At 52.6% G+C, this 24,593-nt stretch overlaps 1 protein-coding gene across 1 annotated transcript in view; it reads left to right on the forward strand.

Annotated features, from left to right (window-relative positions):
* Dop1b (DOP1 leucine zipper like protein B) overlaps positions 1-24,593 on the forward strand; it is a 101,227-nt gene that overhangs the window by 11,613 nt on the left and 65,021 nt on the right. Inside the window, exons 3-7 of the mRNA XM_051150281.1 lie at positions 10,444-10,625; positions 12,867-13,037; positions 19,808-19,997; positions 21,258-21,356; positions 21,916-22,039. Coding sequence (XP_051006238.1) covers positions 10,444-10,625; positions 12,867-13,037; positions 19,808-19,997; positions 21,258-21,356; positions 21,916-22,039 — 766 coding nt within the window. The remainder of the gene's footprint in view (positions 1-10,443; positions 10,626-12,866; positions 13,038-19,807; positions 19,998-21,257; positions 21,357-21,915; positions 22,040-24,593) is intronic.

Here is a 24,593-nt window from a genome sequence, read left to right on the forward strand (position 1 = left end):
TGATGCTTGTCTCACTGAGAATCAGCGTCTTCCTTCGTTACTCTGCGTGTCATTTCATGTGGAGCGCTGGGCTGGAGAGGTGGCTCAGCAGTTAAGAGTACACACTGTTCTTGCGTCAGAGGGCAGAAATTCCGTTCCCAGCACCCATGCCAGGCAGCTCACAACCGCCCACAGCTCACACTCCAGGGTATCCAGTGTCCTTGGGCTTCGAAGACTACTACAGTCAAATGCACACACCCATACATAGACACACGCACATTATTTTTTAAAATAAAACTTACCTTCAAGAGTGTGTGTGTGCGTGCACGTGAGTTATATGTACAGTGTTCCTTTTTATGCAGGTGGCAAATCCCTTCTTATTAGTGTTTCAGGTGACCCCCAGCTAGATACCTGGTGTGTCAGAACATAGTCTCCTGGGGTTGCTGTGGAAGGCATGAGCTTGGTGTGGAGTCAGCTGGGTTCAATTCAGACTCCTCACTTCTGAGTGTGAGGCAGGTGGCTGCCCACCTGACAGGCAGCCCCTTCTCTTTCTGGTTAAGATGACCCGTGCTATGTAGAGAGGTTGTGTGGGAGTGTTTCCTGAGGTAGCCAGGTTTTCAGGTTTAGTCCTGATGACTCACTTTCCATGGCATGGATGATTTTAGATGTGGCCTGTGGCTTCCAAGACCCCTGAGATGTGGCAGGAAGGCTGCAGGCACTTACTGTTTGGTTGCTTTGTTCCCTTGAGTGGGCTGTTGTTGTTATTGTTGCTGTTGTTGTTGCTGTGTTGCTCTTTTATTTCTATAAGAATTTAATGCCTACGCCTGGGGCAGACATCCTAGCCTTGGACAGGAAGTGACGGGTTAAGAGTCGGCTCACCCTGTGCATGGTCACTCTTTTGAGGAGTGCCTCAGCTGTCGCAGTGAGCATGCGGGGTGCTGCTCTTCTGTGCCCTGCAAACTCTGTGTTAACATCCTGGCCTCTTGTCTACTACATGCCCGTGCAGCCTCCCCCCTCCCCCACCCACAACTAGAAAGAGTCATAAATGTCTCCAGGTATTCCTGAATGTCTCCCAAGGACAAGTAGTTGCCCTAGACTTTTGGTTTTAAAAGTTACATTCTTTTCTTTTCTTTTTTTGTTTTTTTGTTTTGTTTTGTTTTGCTTTTTGTTCTTCAAGACAAGGTTTCTCTGTGTTAGCCTGTGTTAGCCTTGGCTGTCCTGGACTCGCTTTGTAGACTAGGCTGGCCTCGAACTCACAACAATCCGCCTGCCTCTGCCTCCCGAATGTTGGGATTAAAGGCGTGCGCCACCATGCCTGTCTACACTGGTTTCTTATTTAAAGTTTCGTGGTTGGATAGTGCCCCAACCAAGCCCATCTGAGCTGGAGACTAGATCCTCTATGGGCCTATGCAGACACATTTGACAGTTGTGTGTGTCCTTAAAAGATGCAAAATGGAGTGGAGGGTGGGGCTCCGTTGGCATAGTATACACCAGGCCAGGTTCAGCCCCACAGTGCTGCCAAAAGAGAAACAAGGAAGGAGCGAGCTTCGCCGGGAGTGTAGCTCAGTGGCAGAGCCCTTGCCTCAAATGTCAGAGGTCTTGGTTTCAGAATGTGTTGCCTTTGTCTGTGTTGAGTGGTAGCTGGCTGGTAGCCCAGCGGCTGGACAGACCAGGGCTTTTCCTGAGTCACTGTGGATGCTAAGCTCAGAACCTTGCTGTGCTTCTGAGGAGCCGTGGCCTTTCAGTGCCCTGTATGCCAACCACAGTGCCCTGCTCTTAGCCTTCAGCGTCCTAGCACGGGTTTCGGGGAGAACAGAGCTGGGGCCTTTGCTCTACACAGAGCAGGTCTGCCTCGCCTGAGTCCTCCTCCTCTGCCTCTCTTGCCTGACTCCTGATCCAGGAAAGCAAGCAGCATAGAGAAGGAAGGGCCAGGATAGGATCAAACCAGACCAAAGCCGATGACATCGAGGCAGCCATGGGTCAAGGGAGAACCGTGACCTTCACCCCAGTCTGGGACTCTGAATTACATCCCTTGGGATTCTTGCCTCCTGGTTGGTTATTGGCTACAAGACCTTTCACATGGTTGAGCTGGCCTGCATTTCAGAATCTTACTACATGTACTTTATTTTCACATATATACACATGGGGGACCAGTCATTGTTATGGCATGTGCGTCGATGAGAGATCACAGGGATTGGCCTCAGCTCTTTAGCCTTGTTGGCAAGAACCGTTCTTTACCGGCCGAGCTATCTCCCCGGCCCCACTCCAGAGCTTTGTGTGCGTGGAGGGAGCAGAGCACGCTGTGGCTTGACCCAGACTCTCAGCAGCTGTTCTGCAGCCAGTCAGCTCCAGCTGAGGAGGACCCGCTGGGTGTGAGGCTCCCGAGATCTCTGGAAGGTGGCGGGGGGTGGGGGTGGGAGAGCTGACATCAGTCCCACTGGCAGTGCCAGCCGCAGTCTCCTGTGTGATTTCCGGAGAGCACTGGGCACTAAAGCCTATTTAGGCTCTGTGACCACTCTCTGTTCCCAGGGTGTTTTTCTTCTCTCCTGGCTCAGGCCTTAACAAACTGATTTCATATAAGCTTTGCTGCACGTCTGTTACACATGTCATTTGCACGTAGATGACAGTATGTTTAAAAAGAAAAAGTGGCTCTCCAGATGCCACGCTGGAAGCATGCCTCCTGTTGCTCTCCAGTGTGCAGCATGTGGCTCTTCGTTCTTAAATACTTCCCAGTATTCTGCATCTCGAGCAGGGAAGCTTTAGGCATGCTGTGAACATGCGGCTTTTCCTGTCTTCCCTCCCAATTTCTTCCTTTCTGGAGGAACTCAGAGGCCTAGCGTCCGGCTACCATGGCCAGCACGGCAGAGTCTGTAAGCTCTTAGGCCCTAGGTGGGCGACTGCCTCCGTGTGTCCCTGCCGCTCCCTGGGGTTTCCTCCTGTGTGGACGGTTTTCCCAGCAGCAGCTTCCTGTATTAGTGAGGCCCACGTCCCCTGGTGGTTGTCAGGAGGCCAGAGTGTGAAGTGCTGTCAACAAAAGCAGACCCTGAGTCTAGAAATGTGGGAGAAGCCCCACAGAGAGAGCCCTGGAAGATAGGGGTTGACGTCAGGAATCGCAACACAGGGGCTGGGCACAGCGCCTCCAGCTGTGAAGCACGTGGTGTGTCAGTCTGAGGGCCTGGGTGCGAGATCCCTCCCTTGAAGCCATGTAAAGCAGTACCTGCCTGTGACCCCACGGCTGAGGAGGCTCACTGGCCAGCGGGCCTAGCTGCACCTGGGAGCTGGAGACCTTGTCCCTGCAGATAAGGCAGAAGGAGATAGAAGAGACACTTGATGTCAGCCTGTGGCTCCACACACGTGTAAGCCACACTCACACAAGAAAAAGGAGTCTAAAGCCGGGCGTGGTGGCGCACGCCTTTAATCCCAGCACTAGGGAGGCAGAGGCAGGTGGATCGCTGTGAGTTCGAGGCCAGCCTGGTCTACAAAGTGAGTCCAGGATGGCCAAGGCTACACAGAGAAACCCTGTCTCGAAAAACCAAAAAAAAAAAAAAAAAAGAAAAAGGAGTCTAAATAGAGTAAACTCAGAAGGGGAGAAGGGAAAAGCAGTGTCATATTCGCCACTTGAGCTTAGAGTGTTTCTTGTGTTGGGTCCAAGAATTAGTTCATCCTGGGGGCATGCATCTGTAATCCCGGTGCTCAGAAGACTGAGGCAGGAGGATCACACAGTGAGAGCTTGTCTCACAAGTGATAAAAGTTTTCTGTCCTGACACATTAATTCCTGTGTTGTCATAACCAAGGGATTGGAGTGCGGTTTAAGACCTTGTTACTCATGATGTGTATGTGCACGTGTGTGTGTACGTGTGTGTGTGCGCGCGCGCGCGCGCGTGTGTGTCCATGCTTTCATGCACTCATGCACATGCATGTGTGTCTTACAATGTTGGAGAGATGTGTGGTGTGTATGCATGTGTAGGATGTGTGTGTGTGTGTGTGTGTGTGTGTGTGTGTGTGTGTGTGTGATATGTGTGGACTATTTATGTGAAGGGACGTTGCTGTGTGTGCATGTGCAGGAGTGACTTTGTAAGGTGTCTACATGTATGATATGTGTGGGATGTCATCGTGTATTGTATGCTGGTATACATGTATAGGGTGTGTGTGTGTATAGCGGGCACCTGTGTGTGCATGTGCACATGCAGAGGTGTGTGTATGCACGTCTGCGTCTAAGTGTTAAGGCACTGGTGAAGAGAAATGGATGTTCTGTGTGTCCCAGCCCCTTTCAGTGTTTGACATATGTAGCCAACCCTGTGAGTAGGTGGCCGCAGTCTCTGTGTGAGAAAACAGCCTCAGGGGGTGCTCAGTTAGCCTGTGTCAGCCTGGCAGCCATGGGAGGAGGAGCCCTGACTCAGACCCAATCCTGCTGGTACAAACGCTTGGCTTCCGGAGCTCTCTGTGGCAGCATTTGTGTTTGACAGAGCCCACTCTGGGTTACCTCTCTGCCAGCTTGGGTCAGTGGGCCTGGCCTGCAGCAGTCAGGTCGCTCCGCCCTCCTGCATGCCTTTGTGACAATCCTTGTCCAAACCCTTACTCTGCTGTCACTCATTGCCCCAACAGCAGCTCAGAAAGCCCAAGCTGTTGTCATTTAGAACAGATCCCTTTGGCCTTGAACTCAGGCAATCCTCCTGCCTCTGCCTTGAAAATGCTAGGATTATAGGCCTGAGCCACTGCAGCTGACTTAAGAATTATTTTTTTTTTCCCGAAACAAGGCTTTTCTGTGTAGCCCTGGCTGTGCTGAAACTTGCTCTGTAAACCAGGCTGGCCTCAAACTCAGGGATCTGCCTGTCTGTGCCTCCCAAGTGCTGGGACTGAGGGGCGTGCACCACCATACCTGACTTAAGACCTTTAAAAAGAAAATTTTGGCTTTCTCATGTATCTTTGTCCTTGAGATAGATAAACAGTTGGATGGACCTATACAGTCCGCTCCGGCAGCTTTACCGAGTGAGCATGGCGGGCGGTGGGGGTCGGACGCCTCACAGAGAGCTGGCGATCTCTGCATCACTGGGCTAGAGTTCACTGACAGTGCGGCCTGGTGCTGTTCATCTGTGACCTTTTGAGAAGGAAGCTTCTTGTTTACACAGAGGTTGAAACAAGTGTCACTTCCCAGTGTGCTTACTTGTGGGCTCCCAGCTCCCAGCAGTGGCTCTCGGAGAGGCCAGTTTGTCTCTTTACAGACACACACACACACACACACACACACACACACACACACACACCATGTCACTGCCATCTATCTCAAGTTAGGGTTAGCACTGGTGCTGTCAGTCCTGACTTGCGTTAATGTGGCCAGTTTATTATTACTCAATATCCGTTCTTGTTCTGTTTGGTGTAGAGGGCGCTGTTGGTGTGCCTTGGCAAGGCTGTGACCCAGGCTGGAGCTTGGTAACCTGGCCAGCCTGACCTAGTCTTACTGCTTTGTTGTTGCTTTGTAAAATGGACATCCCCGTAAAGATGGTAGGCTTCCAAAGCAAGGCTTGCAGTGTTTACTGCGATGGCTGTTGTGCGTTGTTGGCTTGATGAGAGACATGTTAAATTGGCTTGTTTACATTTCATACAGACAGCATGTGGCTCTCTGCAGTAACCATTGTCTTCTACAGGGGCACTCTGTACTATGCTCTGTGTGTGTGTGTGTGTGTGTGTGTCTCTGTGTGCATGTGTGTCTGTGCATGTGTGTGTGTTGTGCATGGTGTGTTTATAGCATATACACATATGTGTAAGTGCATCCGCACAGAGGTCAGAGGGAGATGTTGAATCAGAGTCTCCCACTGAACGAGAACAAGGAGCTAAGCTGATGACCAGCAAACCCAAGTGAACCTCATGTCTTCCCCCCCCCCCCAACCTCGTACCCAACCCTGGGGCTAGGGCTGCAGTGTGCATGTGGCCACGTGAGCTTTACGTGTCATGTTGGGGCTTTAGATCTGGCCTCAGGTCCTCGTGCCTGTAAAGCAGACACTTGTCCCCACTGAGCGAGCACACCTTCTGAGCTCACGGTCCACATTTCTGGATGCAGCTGAGTCTAGAGAGGACCCTGCAGTCAGGCTGTGTCAGGTTGGAAGGAGCGAAGTGAGGCACAGAGGCACCCTTGGGTGGACACAATGAGGTCCTTCCTGGCTTCTAGTCATGAAGCTAGGCTATAATTCAGCCTGTTTTTCTTTCAAACTTACGTTTTATTCTTGTTTTATTATTTATTTATTTTGGGGACTGAGGATCCAATCCGGACCTTCTGTACACTAAGCAGACAATATACAACTCAGGGGGAAGACATCACACCTTCGCCCCGCTTAGTTTGTCTCCAGGTCAGCCTGCTGCACTATGGATGTGAATGGGGTCAAGGGTGTTGTAATTATTTTCTAATTGTAGTTTCAGGGTTATATAGTTCGTGAGTGAAATAAATAAGGAAGTGTAGTTTCATGTTTAATTGTAGTCTTTCCTTTCCCACGGATCTGACTGAAAATGATTTTGAAAACTATTTTCCCTTCCCCGCTTTTCTGTTCTCTGACCTTATTCTGTATTTGTAGTCTGTTTCTCCTGAGCTGTGTATGTCATGTGCACTGGCCAAACAATCTGGGTTTGCAGCTTCCTGAAGACAAACCCCAGTGTGACCTACTCAACTGTGACCTGCCCTGGGGGCATTCACTAGCCTTCCTCACTGAGATCCCTGTTCTGCAGTGGGTTCTCACACGGGTTGGAAAGCGCAGCAGAGGGAAAGAGCCCTCCCCACCCAGGCCAGTGAGGCCGGTGTGAGGGATGAGAATGGGCGTTAGGCACAGGGGGCCCCAAGTTAGTGCAGGGAAATGTCTCCAGGACTGGAAGTGTATACGGGAGATCGCCTCCTCCCCCTGCACCAGAGGTGGAGGAGGTTGGCCACCCGCGAGAGGGCAGCCACCCCTGGCCTGGGCTCCCTTTGTAACACCAGCACACTTGATGTCCTCACAGTTTTCTCAGCCAGGTCGGATGTCGTGATGTCAGACACTTGTGCAGATGGGAGCTGAGGTGTGTTATTGGCAGAGGTGACAGTGACTGGCTAGGCACGGTGACAGTGCTTAGAGTCTCAAGTGTCAGAAGTAACTGTTCTGAAGGAAGATGGGTCATAGCTCCCAAGCTCCCTTGTGGCTGTGAGACAGAGGTGTAGGTGCTAGGGTTTCTAAAAAAACTCTATTTTGGGTTCCTTACTGCCTCTACCTCCCTTCCAGCCCCCTCCCCCAACCCGAGGTAGGAGAGAAAGAAGGGTAGAAGGGACAGAGGATGTAGATCTTCTTCCTCATACTTGGTTCTGGCTGGTTAGGGTCATCGGATTCTTTGGGGAAATGCCAGTCTCATAGTCCATGGACCATATTGGCTTGAGTATACCTCATGGCCATCCTATTCTGTGCACGTGCTCATGAGCCCCTGCTGCCTGCCTTGTACAGCAGCAGGCCCTTAGAATACACGGGACATACACGGGCCTTGGTGTGGACTTGGAAAGAGAAACCCATGTTGTCAGGAACAGCTGTTACAGTGACGGCAGCGTCTGCATGAGCGTCGGGCTCCCTGTCACCCTCAGCCACTGGTCACAGAGAGCATCGAAGTGTGTAGGACCAGCCCTCCACTCATCTGCCTCCTGGCTTCTTTGCATGTTCTTCTGTGTGCTTGAAAATGACCCCCATGAAACTCGCTGTTTCCTGGTCAGCGCCCACATTTGTTTCCTCTCTGCTTTCTCTGTCGGTGTGTTCCTACCCTCTTATTACAGCTTGTGACTTAAGTGGCCACCTCAATTCCTTTACTGGACTTCTCTCCCTTTTAGAATATTAGACCCTTCCCAAATAATGAATTAAAATACTTCCCCGCCCCCGGCCCCTCCACCTTGGGCTAGGATCTCACATCCTAGCTGGCCTTGAACTCTCTGTGTAGTCTAGGATTACCTTGAGTTTTGATCCTCTTGTCCCTGCCTCCTTAGTGTTGGGATGACAGGCATGTGTCACTGTGTCTGCTTTGTGCCTTGCAAGGGATTGAACCCAGGACTTTATGTATGCTGGGCAAACAATCTACCAGCTGAACTATGGCCCCAGCCTTTTAAGATGCTTCTTTGGTTGGTTGGTTGGGTTTTTGATTTTGTTGTTGGTGGTGGTGGTTAGGGGTTTTTGGTTTTTGGAGACAAGGTTTCTCTGTGTAGCCTTGGCTGTCCTGGACTCACTTTGTAGACCAGGCTGGCCTCGAACTCACAGTAATCTGCCTGCCTCTGCCTCCCGAGTGCTGGAATTAGAGGTGTGCACAACTGGGCAGGCTCAAGATATTCTTGGTAGTCTACAGAATAAATTCCAGGACAGCAAGGGCTACACAGTGAAACCTTGTCTAAAAAAACAGACAAAAAAGATACTTTTCTTTTTTTCTTTTGTTTGTTTTACACAGGGTTTCTGTCTGACAGCCTGTGGCTGTCCTGGGCTTGCTTCATCGACCAGGCGGGCCTTGAACTCACAGTGATCCACCTGCCTCTGCCTCCCAGAGTGCTAGGATTACAGGTGTGAGCCACCATGCCGGGCAAAAAAGATACCTCTTGACAATCTGTAGTTTATCTATTTTTTCTTAAAGGTATAGTTGTATGAAATTTGAGAGTTCGTGTAGACCACAGACTTCTGATGAAAAATATTCTCATCTTTATCAACCCCCCTAGCTCCACTTGTTTTAGAAGTGGAAGCAATATCTTTGTTTAGAAGCAGAAAACTGTCATGGCCCCGAGGGCCCAGGGCTGGCAATCTCACCTGGGGTGGTAACACATCCAATACAGCACAGATTCCGGCCAGCTGCTTGCTGTCAAGCACTGCAGGCTGGCACGCTGAAGACTGCAGAGGTGGATAAGACGCTCTTCGCCCCAGAGTTGTGGGCAGGAAGTGCCCTATCTGGGCGACCAGCTGCCACCCTGCGAGGAGACTAAGCTGAGTCATGCGTGGGGAAGAGTGAGGGAGGTGGGTGTGGGGGTTCTCAGGTGAGGCACTGCAGAGTGTAGGCAGAAAACCAACCCTGCTCTGTGTTGTGACGGAGTAACAGGCTGGGGCGATGTCCCCATGGGCAAAGTGCTTGCAATGCAGGCATGGGGGCCTGGCATCGGTCTCCCAGGAGCCACGTGGAAAAGCAGGTGTAGCAGTGCACCCCGTAAAGGTGGGCACCCCAGGGGCTTGCTCGCCAGCCAGCCCAGTGGCTTAGCCAGTGCCAGCTTCAGTGAGAGATTCTGTCCCGGGAAATGAGGTGGAAGGCTGGTGAGAGGGCTCCGAGGATAAAGGTCCTCAGGCCAGCCGGCCAGCCTGAGCTGGAGCCCTAGGTCCCCATGGTGGAAGGAAAGAACTAAACGCCTGCAAATTGTGTTGTGATCTTCACACACTCACTTCCCACCTGTGTGCTCCCCACACACCAAATAAATAAGTGGTTTTGCTTGTTTGTTGTTTAGAAGGTAGAGAAGGATTTCGGAAGACACCCAGCATTGGCCGTCTCCACACACTTGTGCAAACGCACATGCCCACACCCCAAAAAATAAAAAGAAAGTGGAAATGGTGTTGGCCAGGCAGGCGACAGCGGTGTTGAGGGGGCCCGTGGATGGCTCTCAGAGAACCTGGAGTTTACTCTGTGTGCTCTCAGTACAGATGTGTACGTGCTAAATAGCCTGGGGCTGTGAGCTGACACACAGCTTCGTCAGGCAGGTTATAAGGCAGTCGCTGGGAACCTCCCAGCCGTGGTCGCTCTGCCTCTGCTCACTCAGCGCCATAAAGAAGAGGTTTTCCTGTTTGTTTTCAGTACCCAGGGCCCTGCACACACCAAGCAAGCACTCTAGCACTGAGCTATGTTCATAGCTTAAGAAACTGATACAAAGAAGGGTTCTGTGTCCTGCTTGCTTGGGGTACTGTTGTTCCCTATTTCAGTGAGTTACAGTGGGTTTCTCCTGCATTCCCAGCACAATCCCTAGTTGGTAAAGATGCCAGAAGCTGCCGTCCCCCATGTATGAGTGAGCCTCACCCAGCACAGCATGCTGGATAGCCAAGCTGAAGAAGCTGGGGTGATCGAGACCCCTCTCCTCCTTGAGCGAACACCCGGGGCTTCTGTGCACACAGCAGGTTCCTCGTAGGGAGAGGATGTTGTCTGTGCTGGTTGCAGCCAGTGTCCCTTCATCTCTGTGGGACCTCTGCCCTCCTGAGATAGAGGTGCACACAGCCTTTGTCTGCCTGGGGTGCCATTGAGCCACCAAGAGGCTGTCTGCCTCCTTCCCAGCATCTGCAGGGCCTTCTCAGCCACTCAGGGCCCCCAAAGAGCCTCTGGAGGCCCCATGCATGTCCTTATGACCCCTCTGTCGGCCTCACAGTCCCACGCTGTGCTCTGGCCTCCACAGATTTGCTTTTCTCTGTAAGCGGCACGCTGCCCTCTTACTCGGTTTTTTTTCTTGTCTCACAGGCGCTGCAGAGCAACCTGAAGTACTCCCTGCTGCCACGGAGGCTCATCATCAGCAAGAGGCTAGCTCAGTGCCTGCATCCCGCCCTGCCCAGTGGTGTGCACCTGAAGGCCCTGGAAACCTACGAGATCATCTTTAAGATCGTGGGGACCAAATGGCTGGCCAAGGACTTGTTCTTGTACAGGTACAGCTGCTTCCTGCTCTAGCGCACTCTTCACCGGGCCTGGCCATGTCTGTGTCTCAGTTCACAGCCGGTGACAAGTGAGGGGCTAGGCTTGCCGCTGCTCGCTAGAGCACCCTAGCACGCAGAGCCACTGGGCTCCATCCATCCCAGCACTGAGAAGCCAGATGTGTTAGTGCATGCTCGCAAGGGTAGCAGGAATGCAGTGAAGGCAGGAACAGCGGAAGCTCCGTCAGTCTTAGCTACGTGGAATTCTACAGGAAAAAATGTTGATAGGAAAGTGGCAAGCCAAATATGCATGGGGAGAAAAACACACAGCCACCAGGCCACCACCAGGAGGTAGGCCCCCTTCACACAGCCACCAGGCCACCACCAGGAGATAGGTTACCTTCACACAGCCACCAGGCCATCACCAGGAGGTAGGCCACCTTCACACAGCCACCAGGCCATCACCAGGAGGTAGGCCACCTTCACACAGCCACCAGGCCACCACCAGGAGGTAGGCCACCTTCACACAGCCACCAGGCCACCACCAGGAGGTAGGCCACCTTCACACAGCCACCAGGCCACCACCAGGAGGTAGGCCACCTTCACACAGCACCAGGCCACCACCAGGAGGTAGGCCACCTTCACACAGCCACCAGGCCACCACCAGGAGGTAGGCCACCTTCACACAGCCACCAGGCCACCACCAGGAGGTAGGTCACCTTCACACAGCCACCAGGCCACCACCAGGAGGTAGGCCACCTTCAAACAGCCACCAGGCCACCACCAGGAGGTAGGCCACCTTCACACAGCCACCAGGCCACCACCAGGAGGTAGGCCACCTTCACACAGCCACCAGGCCATCACCAGGAGATAGGCCACCTTCACACAGCCACCAGGCCACCACCAGGAGGTAGGCCACCTTCACACAGCCACCAGGCCACCACCAGGAGGTAGGTCACCTTCACACAGCCACCAGGCCACCACCAGGAGGTAGGCCACCTTCACACAGCCACCAGGCCACCACCAGGAGGTAGGCCACCTTCACACAGCCACCAGGCCACCACCAGGAGGTAGGCCACCTTCACACAGCCACCAGGCCATCACCAGGAGGTAGGCCACCTTCACACAGCCACCAGGCCACCACCAGGAGGTAGGTCACCTTCACACAGCCACCAGACCATCACCAGGAGATAGGCCACCTTCACACAGCCACCAGACCATCACCAGGAGATAGGTCACCTTCACACAGCCACCAGACCATCACCAGGAGATCGGTTACCTTCACACAGCCACCAGGCCATCACCAGGAGATAGGTCACCTTCACACAGCCACCAGACATCACCAGGAGATAGGTCACCTTCACACAGCCACCAGGCCATCACCAGGAGGTAGGTCACCTTCACACAGCCACCAGGCCACCACCAGGAGGTAGGTCACCTTCACACAGCCACCAGACCATCACCAGGAGATAGGCCACCTTCACACAGCCACCAGACCATCACCAGGAGATAGGTCACCTTCACACAGCCACCAGGCCATCACCAGGAGGTAGGTCACCTTCACACAGCCACCAGGCCATCACCAGGAGGTAGGTCACCTTCACACAGCCACCAGGCCATCACCAAGAGGTAGGTCACCGTCAAAAACACCTGCATCCCGGCTCCATGCATGAGCATAAGAGACCTTAGTTGACTGCTTTTTACTTAATGGTGTCATGTGACCAAATGTGGATCTATCACCGGTTAAATGGTCTTATTGCTCTTTAAAATTCCCACCTGGGACGAGGGCAGAGTGCTGCCTTTGCCTGTGTGAGGCCCTGGGTTTCATCTCCAGCACATAAATGTTCCAAAGCCGAACCCCAAACCTCCTGTAGAGGCTGTGGCCAGGCTGTTCCTGTGGAGGCTGTGGCCAGGCTGTTCCTGTGGAGGCTGTGGCCAGGCTGGTCCTGTGGAAGCTGTGGCCAGGCTGTTCCTGTGGAGGCTGTGGCCAGGCTGTTCCTGTGGAGGCTGTGGCCAGGCTGTTCCTGTGGAGGCTGTGGCCAGGCTGTTCCTGTGGAGGCTGTGGCCAGGCTGGTCCTGTGGAGGCTGTGGCCAGGCTGGTCCTGTGGAGGCTGTGGCCAGGCTGGTCCTGTGGAGGCTGTGGCCAGGCTGGTCCTGTGGAGGCTATGGCCAGGCTGGTCCTATGGAAGCTGTGGCCAGGCTGGCAGTGTGGAAGCTGTGGCCACGCGTCTCACCTGCCCCTCCTGTCTCTCAAAGCTGCGGCTTGTTTCCCCTGCTGGCCTACGCCGCTGTGTCCGTTCGGCCTGTGCTGCTCAGCCTGTATGAGAAGTACCTCCTCCCGCTGCAGAAGCTGCTCCTGCCCAGCCTACAGGCCTTCCTGGTGGGCCTGCTGCCCGGCCTGGAAGAGGGCTCCGAGATCTACGACAGGTCGGTGGACGTCGTTCTGGGGTGCTGTGCTGCCTGTACATGTCCAGGTCTGGGGTCTCCTGCTTCATTGTAAGAAATACACACACACACACACACACACACACACACACACACACACCCCACCCCCACCCCAGGGCTGGAAGGTGTGGAGGAGGCGAGCTGGTCCAAATTTCTCTGTGCTCGACACTTAACAGAGTCCCCATGCTCCCAAGAACGTCACCGTGGCACTTACCTGAGGGGAAGTCAAAGGCTAGAGAGATTATACTAGGCCCAGACCTTGAGAAGAGGCTGGGCACCTAGTCTGTCCTGTCCCCAGAGTGGTCCACAGTGTCACAGTCTGTGGAGGATGCACATCCACGCCTCCTCTGGTGGAGGCAGGGAACATGATCAGGGTTCTAGTCCCACCACAAGGAGCAGCAAAGCTGGGGGTCCGACTGATGTGGTTCAGGTTCCAGAACCAGGCTTTCAGCTTCTGAACAGTAAGGCAAAGCGAGGCTCCTTAACAGGCAGCACTTAGAGGAGCCAGCTGGCTGCAAAGCAGGCTTCTCTCGTCTCCTTTTCATCCTTTTTATTGACACAGGGATGTGTGTGTGTGTGTGTGTGTGTGTGTGTGTGTGTGTGTATTTTGACACCAGTTGGGCTACTGAGAGTGGGGGGTGGCTTCTCTGTGTTACCCTGGCTGTCCTGGACTCATTTTGTAGACCAGGCTGGCCTCAAACTCACAGAGATCCGCCTGCCTCTGCCTCAGTACTGGGATTACAGGCGTGCACCACCATGCCCGACCCAACACAGGGATCTTTGCTACGTCATGGAGCCCAACTGGTGTCACAGTAACTGCAATCCGCAGCCTCAAGCTCTGCCTCCCAAGTGCTAGGGTCCCAGGCATGTGCCGCCACCTGCGGCCAGAGCAGGGCTCTTAACAGCCTTCAGCAGCAGGCGTGCGGCTGTGCAGACCATTGCTCGTGCGCAGAGCCCTTCTAAAGTTAACTTAATTTTTTATTTTAGGACTTACAGAGAATTCCTGTCCATGTTGACTACTCTGAGAGATGTTGCTGGATTAGCCACTGGTGACAGGGCCCATTTTGTGACCAGTCTGTGGTGCCTGCTGACTGCTCATACACACCCCTGTGTGCTGGCCCCACGCTCTCCTTGCCTCTCCTGTTCCAGGCCTTGGTCACATCACCTTCGCACGCATTGGGCACTGCCTGGGCTCTGTGGAATGAACAAGTCAGCCCCAGCTGTACTGGGAGTGTCCCCTAAGCTCACAGTAGCCTGGAGTGTTGTGGCCAGTGCTACATTTGCATCTATACTGGGTTTGGACAAACCTATGCGGAAATTTGCATGTGGCCTGCTGGAGGCTTTGCTTAGCTCAGTCCTCAGTTTCCCAAAATTACTGTCACTTCTGTGGAGAAAGAATCTGGCCTGGCGCCCCACATGGTGGCCAGCACAGGGTGAGATTTGGGAGTATGTGGACTGAGTAGTCACGACACAGGGTGACTTCCTGCAAGTTCTGGTTGTGATAACAGATGTGTGTGTGTGTGTGTGTGTGTGTGTGTGTGTGTGTGTTTGTGTGTAACCACAAGTGTCTGTAATATGAGTTATTTGAGCTTTTACATTCTCTGAGAGATTAATACATTGGTTAGTTCCCCAAAGGTCTCTTGCTGCCCTTCAAATCTGTGTTACTCACACTAGAAACATGTTAAAAGTTGGAGTGGCTTTTGTTTGCTCTGTTGGCTGATAAATGAGAGTTTGTTTGAACAGTTGTTAATGTTGTTTAATATTAGTGGTTTTTTCCTCTCAACATTGTGATTTCTTGACATTGAACCCAGAACTGGGTAGCTGCGTGAATCATTGAATAGACTTAGCCGGCACCCTGGTGTCTGCCGCACCCGGAAGTGGTGATCAGCTTCCCGCGGTAGATGCTGCTCAGAGACTTTATCACCCCTGGGCGTGTGGTGTACAGGCACAGAGAGTGAGCTGACCCTGCATGATGGTCTTGTGCTATTTCTGTTTTAGTCTGAGAAAGTCTAAGAACTAGGCCGCTAGGCCGCTAGGAACAGAGCAGAATGCCCCAGCCAGTAATTCTCATGCACAGATAGGAAGAAGATGCCAGGGTCACAGTGTCCATACTGGAGGTGCTGTGAAGGGCTGGGCTAGGGTCACAGTGTCCATGCTGGGGATGCTGTGAAGGGCTGGGCTAGGGTCACAGTGTCCATGCTGGGGATGCTGTGAAGGGCTGGCCTAGGGTCACAGTGTCCATGCTGGGGATGCTGTGAAGGGCTGGGCTAGGGTCACAGTGTCCATGCTGGGGATGCTGTGAAGGGCTGGGCTAGGGTCACAGTGTCCATGCTGGGGATGCTGTGAAGGGCTGGGCTAGGGTCACAGTGTCCATACTGGAGATGCTGTGAAGGGCTGGGCTAGGGTCACAGTGTCCATGCTGGGGATGCTGTGAAGGGCTGGGCTAAGGTCACAGTGTCCATGCTGGGGATGCTGTGAAGGGCTGGGCTAGGCCCAGCTGTGAAGATGAGAACACACTACTTTCATGTGTGGGGGGACTGTTCCCTGTTTGGGGCTCTCAGGGAACACAAACAGGACTCTGGGCCAATGTGGACAGTGTCCTCATTCTGGCCTTATAATCCTTTGAGACTTACTTCCTGATCCTGTCCCTGAGTCCATTTGAAGGTACCCGTAGCTGTACATCTGTGCCTTGATATGGTAAGAGATCAAGATTAGGAGGAGAAAATGCTCACTTAGCGCTTTTCCTGGAGTAGAGGGAGGCGAGTGCCTTGATGGCTGTAGGACTGCAGAAACGTGAGGCCAGGTGTAGTGACACATGCCTGTGATCCCAGCACCGGAGGGTCTGAGGCAGGACCAGCCAGGATTACATAGCAACTTCTGGCCAGTCGAGGCTGTTTATAGTGACATTCTCCTCAGAAGTCCACAGGGAGGAAAAGGAAAAGGGTAGGAGACCTGACTTACTAGAAATGACCATTTAAATCTGTGGCTCCTAAGTACACACAGGCATTCCCAATATTTGGGAGATAGAGACAGGAGGCTCACCCTGAGTTTGAAGATAGCCCCGACTACATAGTGAGACCCTGTCTCCACAGCAACAGCATAATCAGTGGCCCTTCACCTGCAGGGTGGTACTGCTCTCCCTGCAGGGCAAGCTCGGCAGGACCTGGCACTGTCCCTGGCTGAGGATTTTGGGGTGGGTTGGCTGCTGCTGTGTAAATAGTAGAGGCCTACAGTGCTGCAGGCATCCTAAGTTTATAAGCTGCTCCCAGGACAAAGCACCAGCCCCGCGTCAGCAGTGTGAGGTTGGGAAACCCGATTCTTCTGTTCCGGAGACTGGTCTTCCATCCCCGGGCTCCTGTGACCGGCTGGCCAGCCTCCGTGTCCCAGTAGCCGGGACTGCAGGGTTGTTCCTGCACTTAGAAATGCTAATTTGAATACCTCATGGTAGTTATGCATATTTGTGTTGCCTGTTCTGTGTCGCAGGGTCACACCAAGCTATGCAGGCTTGTGACAACTCGGCCTCCTGTCTGTCCATTTAGGCAAATAGTGGCAGAGCCAGGGTTGTGAGAAGCTTGGGGCCTGTGAGGCCATCTGTAGGCAGGCCACTCACTTGCTCCACATTCTGTGAATGCCAGTGTCAGTTGATGGAGCTTGTGTCTGCAGAAGGGACAGAGTGGCAGCAGCCAGGGAGAATGGGTGTGGAGGGTTGTGGAGGTGATGGTTACTGTCAGTTGATTGTGAATGAGAAGTTTAGGGTTCTGCCTGTGTGTGATAGCTCATGCCTTTAACCCCAGCACTCAGGAGGCAAAGAAAGTAGATGTCTGAGTTCGAGGCCAGCCTGGTCTACAGAGTGAATTCCAGAACAGCCAAGGCTACACAGAAAAACCCTGTCCCAAAAACCGAAAACAAACAACAACAACAAAAGTGAGTTTCATAGATTAAGATGGTGGAGCCTTTCGTGGGCTGAAGCTATGAAGCTGCCAGCATCCTATGGCTTTGACTTTGGGGATGGTGTGTTGTGACCAAAAGGACACAGGAACAGTATGGAGCGTGTGTGTGTGTGTGTGTGTGTGTCTGGTGCTCACAGTGGGTTTTTTCTAGGTCAGGGAAGGGGATTCCTAAAGCAATCCTCTGGTAAGGAGTCTCTCCCTTACGTGGGAGCCTCACTTCCAGTGCAGAGGCTGCCTTGAGGGACTGTGTCCCAGGCACACAGCAAATCCTGAGCATATAACTCAGCTGCGGGGTGCTGCTTCTGCCTGGTCCTATAGCTCTTGCTGTGTTTTCAGAGCTGAGCAAAGCCAAGCTTTGTTTGTATGGTCTGCTTTTAATAGAAGATGAATTAATGCCTTCAGCCACAGAACCGTCTGTGTACTTCCCCAGACCCTTGGCTTGTCTGTGTACTTCCCCAGACCCTTGGCTTGGCTTGTACCTTCTCATCCTTGCTTTTCTAAGATCCGATGTATTGTTTCCTACAAATATTTTATGAGGCAATAAGGTTTCATTTAAAACTCTTATTAATTTTTTATTTGTCAGTTTCATATATTTACATAATGAATTTTAATCTTTCTTGTGCTCGCTGACCCTCTCAGCCCCTTCCCAACAAGACCCCTCCTACTCTCGTGTCTTTCTTGTTTGCCACCCATGGAGTTTGGACAGGGCTTCCTGAAGAGCAGAGCAATGCCATTGCAGAAAGTGACCCCCAGCAGCTAACTTAAGTGCCCATAGCCCCTCAGGAAGGGGGGCCTCATCAGCAAAAGCTCTGTCTTAACCAGGTAACCCCAGGTTCTGTGAGCTGATGAGCTCACAGCCCTTGTCACCTAAGAAGCTGCTGTCCCAGCACTGCTCTCAGCCTCAGGCTCCTACAGTGTTTCTCTGCCCGGAGCCTCAGGGGAGGAGAGTGACACAGGGGCTCTGTGTGGGCAGAACACTCCACAGTCATTGAGTCGCGGCATTTTGCTCAGCTGTGAGTCTCTGTATTAATCACCCAGACTCATTCTTAGGGTTTTTGTTTTGTTTTGTTTTTTGAGACAGGGTTTCTCTGTGAGTCCTTGCTGTCCTGGACTCACTTTGTAGACCAGCCTGACCTCGAACTCACAGTGATCCTCCTGCCTCTGCCTCCCAAGTGCTGGGATTAAAGGTGTGCACCACCACGCCTGGCAGTTTTTAATATATAAATGTAGTATATATTTGGAGCAAATATTTTCCTTTCCTTTTATTTATTTGTTTCTGAAATCATAAAGCAAGCTGAAGGTGGCTGGTGTGGGGCGGTCTTCAGGTGGCAGGTCTTGCTGGTGCCAATGGTGTGTCACACTCACCTGGCCTGGGGCATGAAGGAACTGGGGCACTTGGGGTATCCAGTGCACTGGCCTGTGTGCCCACTCTGTTGCCCTGTACTGAGTTTTTACGCAGACACTCCCATTCCCTGTGCACCACCATCCCCATGGGGCAGACTCTTGGCTCTGCCCTGTGTGGCGGGTAGATCCTGCTGAGAGCAGGCCTGTCCCAGGTCCCACAGCTGAGATCTGAACACAGAAGGGCTGAGCTGAGAGACTCTGTGAGCTGCTCTTCCCTCAGAGCTGGCCCCCGCCTTCTTGCCTCTCAGGTTCTTAAATGGAGTCCTGCAGATGATGAGCCAGCTTAGTCGTGAGGTGACCTCTCCGCTGGGTCAGCAGCCTGAGGGCGGTCTTCAGTGCCAGCACCGCAGAGCAGAGCCTTGTTCTGGCATCTGTGGAAAAACAGGCCTGATGCACTGACAGTGGCACTTGTCACGGGGAGATTAAGTAGTGATAAGAAGTGTGCCAGGCCTGATGGCTGACACCTGTGGTCCCAATACTCCGGAGGCCGAGACAGGAAGCTGGCTGGGATACCAGAGACACCCTGTATAAAAAATAGAGGGGGCTGCCAAGTGGCCAACAGTTAGGGTAAGCCTCATGTCCTGAGTCTAGATACCCAGGACCCACATGGGGGAGGAGAGAGCAACTTGTTCAAGTTGTCCTCTGACCTCCCTGTTCTTGCTGTACATGTGTGCACATATACATACTGAACACACAAGCACACACACTACACACGTGTACACACATATGTGCGCATGCTCACACACATGTGGACTAATTTTGTGGGGCTGTAGGGATGGCTCAGCAGTTAAAAGCAGTACCTGCTTTAAGAGGCCTAGAGATCTCTCCTCGGCCTTTTGGCTAAGATCAAGTGTAAGAAGCCTGGAGTCTGGTTCCCACTTTGTGTGTTGGGTGCTTGCAACCTCCTGTAACTCTGTCTCCAGGGCATCTGGTGCCCCCCCCCCATACCCTCTGTAGGCACACGCACACACAAACACCACAGACATGTAACATAACTTAAAATAAATCTATTAAAAATGTAATAAAAGGGACAATGGCTCAGCAGGTAAAGGCACTTGTCACCAAGCTTAGCAGGCTGAATCCCATCCTCAGAGAAGTTCTGTGTGCCACATGTGTGACTGGTCACAGGTTGCATGTTGGGTAGGATTCCGCACCTTTGGGTGACACACTTGTGTTAGCAAATCAGGATTGAGCATGACAGCTGCTGGGTGGGAAAGTACAGCAGTTTAGAGGTGACAGCGGTTTGGAGCAGCTAGAAGATGAGGTTTCCTGGCCAGGGTGAACCCATGAGTGTCATGCTCTTCGGGGATGGGGGGCAGCGGCAGGACCTCAAGGGTGGGGCTCATCCAGTGCCGAAGGTGGGAGGATCCCTGAAACCTTGCCGCCTTTCACCCACAGGACCGATGCCCTGCTCCTGAGACTGTCTCTGGTCGTGGGCCGGGAGGTGTTCTATGGTGCCCTGTGGGGGAGCGTTCTGACAAGCCCCTCCATCCGCCTCCCCGCCTCCTTGTTTGTGGTGACCCACATGAGCAGGGAGACACCGGTCAAGGAGCAGAAGTACATGCTGGGTACAGATTACCAGCTCACGGTAGGTGCCGCGCTCCCCCCCAGGGATGTGGACGTGGCTTCTCCGTCCTGTGGAAGAGCAGCCAAACACTCTGTGCACTGAGCCAGCTCTCCTGCCCCGGCAGCATGGCTCCTCAGTGGCCCATGGCTGTGCACACAGGTGCTCAGAAGCCTCCTCCCCCTCCCACCCCCCACCCCCACCCCCCACCCCACTCCCGTGACCCTTAGCCGTCTTTTCTGCTCTGGTGCTCTTTGGCTGCCATCACACCTAAATGTCGGGGTTGCCCAGCTTCCTAATCCGGGCTCTTCGAGGTAACCTGCCTTCCCCGGCAGCTTCAGCCCTTCTCTTGACTGTGGTAATGGGAGCATCCCAGGCTTTACCCTCGCCAACCGTGACCCTGTGCCTGGTGGTGTGCCGTCTGTCGCCACCTGGTAGCGAGCCCACACTTGGGATCAGTGTTTCCAGAATAAATTAGTGGGTTACAACGTCTAGAGCAGGAATTGCTTCTGAGGACCGCGTGACAGAATTGCAGAGCCCTTCTGGCTGTGATGGGATATAGGATGTCCCTCATCCCCGCCCCGTGAGTGTGGGATGTTTGTTCCCCCTTTCCACCGCCCTGTAAGTCTCCCTCAGGCCAGCAGTCCTCCCGATGGCTACCTCCACCACACTCTGACCTGTTCTTTACCAGTTGCTAAGAGATTGCTTTTGTAAAGCATGGCTTTGCTCACACTTGCCTTGTGCTTGCATGACATGTAACTCACACAGTCCCAGTTGAGGGCCTTCCTAGTGCCTGCTCCCAGCCGATCACGCACCTGTTTTCTCCTCAGACTCAGCACCACTTCTCATAACCTTATACGTTCCCACAAGCCTTTGTCTGTGGCTTTCGGCCTTGGTGCACCTGTACCCTCCTGTCTGTACTGAGAGAGGACCTCAGTAGGTACAGCCTGACCTTGGGATCTGCTGGACCCTGTGTCTCCCTTTAGTTTTATGCGAGGTCCCTGTTGGATCCTGTGTGAGATCACAGAGTTTAATATCTTGAACTGGCCATGTAGTCTGTCCCCTCAGCTCTCAGGTGAAGCAGTGAGGTTTCCAGCTGTAATCATCTTCATGTCATGTAGCCCCGGTGGCCCTAGAGCTTGAAGCCCTGTGCCCCATTCCCAGCCTCCTGTGTTACCTGATGCCATGTCACTCCCAGCCCAAGTTACCTCATTTCTATGGCAGCACGGTGAGACGCAGAGGGTGTTGGGATCTTCGGAACAAGCACTCGATTTGTCGTTGCAGGTGAAATCCCTGTGTGCAGCACTAGTGGACGCCAACGTTCTGGTGCAAAGGAACAATCTGGAAATCATTCTGTTTTTTTTCCCATTTTATACCTGTCTGGTGAGTCCTGTTGGCCCTTCTGGATGCTTCCTGTTCCTTGACAGGTGAAGAGCAGGTGCTATATCCATGGAGCCTGCTCAGCCCCGGCAGTCATTGGTGAACAAAAGTCTCTTTGTGCCAGATAGGGTACCAATGAAAGACCAATGCTACCTAAACCCAGCTTGGTGAGGTGACAGCTTTATTCAGGTCACTAACAGGACTGTTGGTGACTCATTGCGGAGATGCAGGAACTCCCCTGGGCCCCCTGTGAGATCCATGAGAGAGAGTCTCTCCTCCCCAGCAGCTACCCTGCTTATACAGCACAGGAGGGGACCTTGGGAATCTGATAATGTCTCGGAAGTTCCCTTAGCTCCCTGCACCCCAGCCCATCCCTCCAGGATAGAGTATATCAGCTCTGAGCACCTAGCCCAGCAAGCAGACCTTGACAGACTGCTTTGGTGAGCTCCGTGGGGACAGCCATCCTCTTGGCAGCTACCTTTTAGGGACAGATGACTGATTAGAGAAGTCGGAAGCCGACTCAGCATTCCATGAAGTAATGCTTTCTCTGTCCTTCTAACAGGATCCTGAGGAGAGCGCCATCTCCCTGCCCAGGCGTGACATCATACACCTTCTTTCAGCTGCCACCCAGACCCTACTGAGAAGGGACATGTCCCTCAATAGAAGACTGTATGCCTGGTTACTAGGTACTGAACCGCGTGTGAGCCTGAGCCTCAGTGCCTGAGCTGTAGTGAGAATTATGTAATGTTGGTTTCTTTAAAAAAAACAAAAACAAGAAAGGCAGAGATACTATAAGAATGTTCCCATTTTAACCCAGGTGCGGGACATGGGGCGGCTTTGCAGCAGCTGACTAGGATTTGCCTCGTGCTCCAGCAGAGGCGTGGTTTTGCCAGCTGCAGATAGTTTCTGCAGTTGGGTGACATTTGGAACCCTGGGGACTTTACAGACGGCATGTAAATGCTAGGGCCCCATAGGTGGTGTGGGTGTTGTTAGTTGTTGGGGGGAAGGGGCTGTTGGTTGCTGGTGGCCGTGGTTTGTGAAAGAAGAAACCAGAAGAGATTAGATACCCCGACAGTGAAGCTCAAACTCGCCCCAGGGACCCTACTGCTCTGATCAGCAGGAGGCATATGGTCTAATGCCAACACCACCGCTTCCTGACCTCTGACTTTATTCAGGGAGCTCTTTCCTTTCCATCCTTTTTTCTCTCTCTTCTCTAGTGTTAGGGGGTTGAAAGGGTGGAAGAGAGAGGGACCCACAAAGTAGCAGACTCGGGCTACACTCAGTGATACTGTTTCTGAGTCGTGGATTTCAGAAAGACAGTGTTGACTAATAGGGCCTCGGTCAGTGGAGGGTGGATCCCGACAGGAGGCAGGGTTATCTGCAGCTTTCTTTTTTTCTTTTAAAAAAAGAGGAGTAAGTGGAGAGGTTTTAACATTCCAGCTGAGTTCCATTTTAAGAGCTGGAAATACCAGAAATGTGGTACTAAGTGGTACTTACTGAGAAGGCATTGTAGAGCCAGGTGTGATAGAGCACTTGTATTAACCAAGGGAGGGGGCGCTGAGGCAGGAGAGGGGCTGAAGCTAGGCAAGTTTGCTACCACAGAGCTCCCCCTAGCCCCCTCCCACAGCTTTTCTTAACCATCAGTGTAGGGGTCCTGTCACACTGAAGTCAGGTCACATGCAAAAGTCATCGTAAAGAAGCCTGGAGAGATGCCTCAGAAGTTAAAAGCACTGTCTGGTCTTCCAAAGGTCCTGAGTTCAATTCCCAGCAACCACATGGTGGCCCACAACTGTCTATAGGAGATCTGGTGCCCTCTTCTGGTATACAGGCACACATGAGGGCAGAATACTGTATAAATAATAAATGAATAAACCTTAAAAAAAAAAAAAAGTCAAACTGGGGGCAGTGGCGCACACCTATAGTCCCAGCACTTAGGAGGTAGAGGCAGGCGGATCATTGTGAGTTCGAGGCCAGCCTGGTCTACAAAGCACAGTCAAGGCTACACAGAGAAACCTTGTTTCAGGGGGTCGGGGGATGGAAGGAAGCTTCTATGGGCTTTAAGATAAATAACTACAGGCTCTTAATGGACTTTTCTGTTTTAGGGGGTGGGAAACAGGGTTTCATGTATCTCCAGCTGGCCCTGAATTTACAGCAGCCTTGTGCTTCTTATCCTACGTCCACTTCCCAAGTGCTATGATTACAGGTGTTCACCACCAAGCCGTGCACACAGGACTGGGGGTGAAAAAACCCAGGGCTGCACCCTGCCATCCCCTCCCCCCGGCCAGTTCTCTTTGGAAATTTTAGATTTTTTAAAAAGTGTGTGTGTGTGTGTGTGTGTGTGTGTAGTGTATTTGTGCGTGTGTGTGTAGTGTGTTTGTGCATGTGTGTGTGTAGTGTGTTTGTGCATGTGTGTGTGTATTTGTATATGTGTATATAATGTGTTTGTGCATGTTAGTGTAGTATATTTGTGTGTGTGTGTGTAGTGTGTTTGTGCATGTTAGTGTAGTATATTTGTGTGTGTATGTATGTAGTGTATTTGTGCATGTGTGTATGTAGTGTGTTTGTGCATGTTGGTGTGGTACATACAGAGACCAGAAGCTTCCAGATTCCCTGGAACTGGAGTTACAGGCTGTTGTGAGCCTCCTGATGTGGATGCTGGAAACTGGGAAGAGAACAGTATGTGCTCTCAGCCACTGAGGCATGTGTCTGCAGCCCCCTTGTAAGAGTTGTTAAAGAAAAGGATGATTTTGAGAGGCACTCATCTGTTAGGACATGGCATTCTAGTGAGTTGGTGGCGCACACCTTTAATCCCTACACTCAGGAGGCAGAGGCAGGCAGATCTCCGAGTTTGAGGCCAGCCTGGTTTACAGAGTGAGTTCAAGGACAGCCAGGGCTACACAATCAAACCCTGTCAAAAAAAGGAGGAGGAGGAAGGGAGAGGAGGAAGAGGAGGGCGTGCCGACAGGCAGCAGGTGGTCTGCCTAATTTCAGGTTTGCTGGCCGAGTAAGCCATGACGTGAAAATGATCTTTCCAGTTCTTATAAGCATGCTGCAGAAGATGGGCAGGCTAGGCTGATGTCACTGTGCAGTGTGTGATGGGCAGGCTAGGCTGATGTCACTGTGCAGTGTGTGATGGGCAGGCTAGGCTGATGTCCACTGTGCAGTGTGTGATAGGCAGGCTAGGCTGATGTCACTGTGCAGTGTGTGATGGGCAGGCTAGGCTGATGTCACTGTGCAGTG

Source organism: Acomys russatus, chromosome 8, assembly GCF_903995435.1.
Source record: "Acomys russatus chromosome 8, mAcoRus1.1, whole genome shotgun sequence".
Lineage (NCBI taxonomy): Eukaryota > Metazoa > Chordata > Mammalia > Rodentia > Muridae > Acomys > Acomys russatus.